The sequence below is a fragment of the Bactrocera latifrons genome, unplaced genomic scaffold, assembly GCF_001853355.1.
Source record: "Bactrocera latifrons isolate USDA-ARS-PBARC rearing strain unplaced genomic scaffold, ASM185335v1 scaffold_5, whole genome shotgun sequence".
Classification (NCBI taxonomy): Eukaryota; Metazoa; Arthropoda; class Insecta; order Diptera; family Tephritidae; genus Bactrocera; species Bactrocera latifrons.
Window position 1 is genome coordinate 170,528 of NW_017537156.1, and position 6,652 is coordinate 177,179.

Sequence of the window (6,652 nt, forward strand, 5' to 3'; positions counted from 1 at the left end):
TTTTTTGTGAGTACAACAACACTGTAGTCTGCATAGTAAAGTTAGTACTAGCTGCTAAACTTTAAAATGCAACTGAATGAGCCCAGGTGTCGAACGTCGTTATTTTACCAAATCCAATAAATAGCTCAATATAAAAATGTTGAGGCCATGGAATAGCACATTATTTGAAAAATGTTCGATTTGGTTAAAGGTCGTGGTCGCACCGTGTTCGCATCCCGCGATGCAGTTATTTATCTTTTCAACACATTTCGATTTATGGGTCTCAATCCACCGTCTCACTGCCGTTTGCTGTACTACTTCTATGGCAGTATTGTAACGCTTTTTGCCGTCCCACTTTCGCCGCTCATCTTTAATGTAGGCTGGATACGTGATAGAAATATCTTATCGGTAATGGAGATCCTAAATTGTGTCCAAGCGGCTCTCAACGTCATCGGTGTACCAATTAAGAGCATTACACTGGCCTTGTCGTTGGGTCGTTTGCGCAGCGTTGAACCGTTGTTGTCGAAGTTAGATGCACGTTACACCGAACCCGAGGATTTGGCCAAGATACGAGCCTGTGCAATCACTGGCAATCGCATCGTATTCGGCTACATTATCTCATATATGATGTACGAAACACTGACTATGGTCACCGCATTGCTGGGCGGCCATGCGCCGCTCACCTTGTATATTCCATATGTGGATTGGCATCGCTCAGTATGGGAGTATTGGTTGCAAGCTAGCTTCGATGGCGCTATGCTCTTCTTTCTACTCTTCCATCAAATACTTAATGACTCATATCCAGCTGTATATATTTATATTATACGTACACAGGTACAATTGTTGACGAATCGCGTCAGGCGCTTGGGGACAGCAAATAAAAGCCAGGAGGAAACATATCATGAGCTGCAGGATTGCATTATAACACATCAGGAGATATTAAGGTTTTTAGCTTAGAGTTCATACTAACTGCCATTAGTGGTTTCTAATATGGCTTCTCTTAATCGCAGATTGGTGAGCATCGTGGAACCGATTATGTCTTTAACGCTGTTTGTCCAGTTTTTCATCGCTGCAGCTATCTTGGGCACGACCATGATAAATATCTTCATTTTCGCTGACTTCGCTACAAGAATTGCTTCGGGCACGTATATATTTTGTGTATTGCTCCAAACTTTTCCCACTTGCTTCTACGCTACTCACTTGCAATCGGATTGCGAGCAGCTGTCCATGTCGATTTTCCACTGTAATTGGCTTTCGCAAGGCAAACGCTTCAACACGATGTTGCTATATTTTTTACACCGCACTCAGGCGGATATACCGTTGTTCGCCCTGAAGTTAGTGCCAATTAATTTGTCTACAAATGTGTCAGTAAGTTGGAAGCAATGAAAGTGTTTTGAAGCTCGTACATGTCCTCTTCATATTTTCAGATTGCTAAGTTTTCATTCACTCTTTATACATTTATCCAAAAGATGGGAGTGGGTAAGAATCTGAAGTAACGAAGGACAAACCATTATATTGGAACTCACCTTGCACTACATTTTCTTGGCAAAAACTGTAAAAGTAATTTATAGTGCACCTTAGATGTACTTATTAATTTGATTTCGACCCATTTCGTCGCCACACACATATGTACATATGTATATGCTTTACAAGGGCAAATCGGTTTAAAAAAAAGTAAATAAAAATGATACTTCGAGACCTTCAATTTTTTTTTTTTTTTTTTTTTTTTTTTTTTTTTTTTTTTTTTTTTTTTTTTTTTTTTTTTTTTTTTTTTTTTTTTTTTTGTTATTTTGATAAATTTAGAAAACAGATATTGGGATGATCAAAGTCCTCATAATAAGTGAACTGAAAAGAAAACAAATTTTTATTGTCCATTATAAATGCTATAATGAAAGATATCTTCTTCTTCTTATGGCCGAGTGGAGGTTTTCCTCTTACTCTGTTTCCCTCGGCGAGTACTGCGTCGAGAACTTTGAGAGTCCAATCAGTTTGTTGAGCGTGGGTTTTAATGTGTGAATGCGCTCGATAGAACCTTATATGCAATGTTGAGGAGGCTTATCCCTCGGTAGTTTGCGCAGACTGTGGGGGTCTTTCTTTTTATGGATTAGGCAGAGCACATTTAAATTCAAATCGTCAGGCATGTTTTCGTCCGACCATTTTCCACAAAGAACCTCATGCATGCTCTTCATCAGTTCTACGCTGGCGTATTTGAATAGCTCGGCCGGAAATCCATAGGCCCCCGCCGCTTTATTTATTTTCAGACGGGTAATTGCTATTCGAACTCCTTCATGGTCGGGCAATGGAACGTCCGCTCCATCGTCATCGATTAGGGAATCGGGTTTACCATTTTCTGGTGTTATGCTTACACTGCCAATAAGTAAGTTGGAGAAGTGTTCTCTCCGTGATTTTAGTATTCTCTAGGCATCAGTCACTAGATAACCTCTGGGGATTCTACAAGAGTATGTTCCGAACTTGAAATCTTCTCTTCGTCGTCGCATCTTTCCGTAGCATATTCGAGAATTACCCCTGTCATTTACCCTTGTCATGCACTTCGTACTCACTCACTTTCGTAATCAGGGATGCTTTCTTCCACAATCAGTGAGCTTGTGGAAAGAATCCTACGAAGGTTTCACTTATGGGCTGCGAATAAAGGAATAGGTTTAACATTAGTAAAACGGAACTGGTGCTTTTCACGTATAGAACCAAAAACCCTCAATTTAATATCAATTTATAATTACTCTGTCCTGCAGAACAGAAATGCTTATTAGTTGTGTTCCGTGAGTACGTGATCGAATTATGAATTTGATCGGTTATATGTGTCTCTGTCCAATTTGTGCTGTCATTGATGTTTAAATATTTATAATGAATTCTGTGGGTTGAGTGCGTGTTTGGTTGGGTGTTCACTGTACTTGCAGTATCGTGTTGATCGCATTAGGAGTTTTAGTGGTGGATGGTCGATGGTGTAACTAACGGGTCATCCAAGTGTAGGTACTTTTATCAATAGCCTTTTTTTACAGATCATGAGAGACATGTCAAGTTGTCATGTTATTTTGTTCAGTATTGCTGGCGTTTCATCATGGAAGACTTACATCTGAACAACGTTTACAAATCGTTAAACTTTATTACGAAAATTCACGTTCTGTAAAGAATCTGTTTCGCGCATTTCGTTTAAATTATGATCAAATTAATCGGCTTTACTAAGCGTACTATTTGCAGTGTCATCACCCATCTTGAGACCCAGCATATATTTGTGGGTAATTTTCGGGCGAATAGACTACGTTCAAGATGCAGTGATTTAAAAAAGCAGTCGTAGCTGAGAGTGTGCACGAAAACGATTCGGCACCGTTCGCAGCAACTCGCACTGACGTATGGGACGACTTGGCACATTTTAGCGTACAAAATACGGCTTTCGCGAGAACTGAAGCCGCTCGACCTTCTCAAGCGACATCACTTCGTTTTATGGGCTCTTGAAAAGTTCGAAGAAAATCCAACGTTTTCGCTCCGAGTCCCATTTCTGGCTCAATGGGTATGTATGTCCCGCATTCGGGACGAAAATCAACCAGAAGAGATTCATTCAGATGAACACAACGGCTTGGTGTGGTTAGTCCATATTTGCGGGTGAGACCGTAACCTCCAATCACCACCGTTATCACGTCCGACTATTTCATGCCTGAAATTGAAGCTCGTCATCTCGGCGACATTTGATTGCATCAAGAATGCCAATGAATACTTTTTTCAAATGATAATAAACATTCCCTTTTAAATTTGAAGTTTCTGTATTCTTTTCCTAAAAAAAGAATGAAACATCGAAATGGATCACCCTTTGTATGTATTTGCATGCGATTTTATCTTCTGCAGGATATTCTTATGTTAGTCGTGTTGTTTATAGTTGTATGCAGTTTGGCATTTCTTAAGGGGGTATTCTACTCTAGAATTTTGAAAAATTTGATTTTTTTTTTCATATATTTAAAGTTTAGACCCTTAAGAACATATCCTCCAAAGGATTTTTAAAAATTAAAATTATTTTAAGAGCTACAGTTACTTTAGTGACGCAGTACCTAGCGCACTAATAAATGACTTAGACTGCCTGAAATTTGACTCACTTTTTTAAAAGCGTTTTTCTCGAAACTACTTTTTTCCACACGGTATCGGCATTATCTCAAGTTCTATACAACCGGTTTACTTGGAATTTTGTGTGAACCTTCTTTATATAATCCTTTATCGTTCCTACCAGCATCGATAGCCAAAAATTTTTGTTTTGAATATTTAAAAAAAATTCAGGAATTTCAAAAAAAAAAAAGTAAAACATGATTTTTTTTTTCAGGCAGTCGAATTTTTTCCAAATTTGTTTTACGTGTTCCCTGAGGTAGGGACTATAACAGCATTATTACTGATTAAGAATTTCTTTCGATTATTTTTTCAGACCCACAGGATGCGCCATTTTTCTTTTACACCTGTCTCCCCTCCTCTAATTATTTTAAATTTTAATAATTTTTTGTAAATTTTTTTTCTGTATTCTTAAGATATCAATAAAACAAAACACCATAAAAAATGGATAGTAAATATATATATATATATATATATATTTTTTTTTATATATATATATATTTTTTAATCAAATTCAAAAAACTGCCCAAAATTTGATTTCTAAACGTTGTGTTGAAATGTCTCCAGTTATTGGAGATATCTGGCTAAGACGTAAGACAGTAAATAAGGACGGAAAAAATTAGCTAATCAAGAATATCTTTGTGCACCACATAAAAGATTTACTCGTGTGACACCACATATGCAACACCATAAGAGAATTTGCCAGATATGAGCGACAAAAATAGCCCTCGTTTGAATGGAGTCTTATTGAGCAGTGAATATAGCGCTCGCCAAATCTTTGGTATTATTAGTTTTCGATTTATTGTTTGTGAAACTATTTATAGGTATGTATGTACCTACATGTTATAAGTCAAAGTATTTCTACGTGTACAACTTGGGGACAAAATCTTTCCTTAGTCGGAGAGAATTGGCTCGCATCATAAATTATTGCAATGAAAGTGAAAATGAAGAAGAAGGGTAATGTGAGAACTATTTACATTCTTCCGTCATCTGTCGAGACATTGATGCTAAGTAGAATAATTCCAAATCCAACGGAAGCATATTCAGATGCTGAAGTAGAAGTGGAAGATGGACCACGAATCAACCTCTGAGAATACGCCATCTGAAAACCCCCTCAAAAACGACTTAGTTTTGCAAAATTTGATTACTGTTATATGTTTTATAATAATTTCTAATACAAGGATTTTGGGCGAAAAATCAATTAATTTGTTAAAAATGTTAAAAATTTGAAAAGAAGCATAAATTTTTATGGCAAAAGTGTTCAAAGTTATCGGATCACCATCATTTTATATCTTGAAAACGATTTTTTTTTTTTTAAATCCTATTTTCATATGTATGGTGGAATGTAAGGCAGGTCGCCTCCACGCGTGCATTCTGGGTAACGCTAAATGACCTGCGGCCTTCACGGCCTTTTAGACTATTACAGATATTTGACCCTGCAATGGCATGGACTTTGAACAAAATTACTGTTATTGGATTTGGTTGAATCCTGGGCTGGTGGCCGAGGTATTCCGTCACCTCAGTATGTAGGGGTGATACCCTGAAAAATGGCTGGCGGGCTAATGCTGAGGCTGCCTCCGTTCCGTTAAAACCCTGGCAGGCCTCAGAGTACGTTCCTCTCCCGTCATCATTTAGTTGGTGTGGTAGGTGCAGGTTGAGACGACTCCCTCTTTACGCTGGTCGGCTCTGAACGCATAGCTTCATAATCGCATGCGTCAACCCTCGCCTTGGCATCGTAATTGAGATAACTTTGGGACTCTTAAAAGCTGCTACTTATCCGGGAGAAGGATAGCGGCTCTGAGTTGGGACCCATGAAACATGAATACTAAAAACTGAAAACAAATAAACGAAGGAAAAGGTAGGTGGGGACCGGCCTATTCCGAATTGGATAATGTACCAGGATGGCTGTCATTACCTATGCGGACGGAACCGTTTACGTTTTGTCTTGTGCACAAAAATGGGTATAAGGATAGTTCAATTGCGAAAAATTTAGCAATCTATGTACATTGCATGGCACATAGCTTTAATCTGGCAATCAACTCAGCCTGCGAAGTTGTTGGTTTCAGAAATGCACTAGGAACAATTGGATCGTTGAAAAGCGAATTTGAGAAGTCTGTAAATAAATGTCGAAAACTGAAATCGGTATGCCCAACAAGGTGGGCTGAAAGCCATGAAGCCGTATCGACATACATCGAATTGCATCCGTTCGTGATTAAATCATTAGAAAGAATCGTAACTTGGAAGGATCCGGAGACTTCAACTGCGGCCTTTCAGCTCGTCCCTGCAGAATTCGAAATTTCCTGCTTCGTAATGCAGGTCTACATGCAGTCGTTCTACCTCTCAGCCGGCAATTACAATCGCCTGATGAAGATCTCACAGAAGCGATTAGATTAGCGGGCGACGCTTTAAAAGAGTTCGAAGAAGTGTGACAAAATGCCGTTATGGTTTTTTAATAACGTTGAAGAAGTGTGCGCCGAACTAGGTACAGAAATAAAGGTACCACGTTACAGTAGTCGCCAAATGAATCTCTTCAATTTGAAAACGAACGCCCCTGAGGCATACTGTT

At 38.6% G+C, this 6,652-nt stretch overlaps 1 protein-coding gene across 1 annotated transcript; it reads left to right on the forward strand.

Annotated features, from left to right (window-relative positions):
- The first annotated feature begins 171 nt into the window (after positions 1-171).
- Positions 172-1,475, forward strand: LOC108973686 (odorant receptor 7a-like). Its single transcript, XM_018941093.1, has 3 exons — positions 172-923; positions 990-1,347; positions 1,407-1,475. The coding sequence occupies exons 1-3, from the start codon at positions 172-174 to the stop codon at positions 1,473-1,475; spliced, it is 1,179 nt and encodes a 392-aa protein (XP_018796638.1).
- Positions 1,476-6,652: the final 5,177 nt, after the last annotated feature.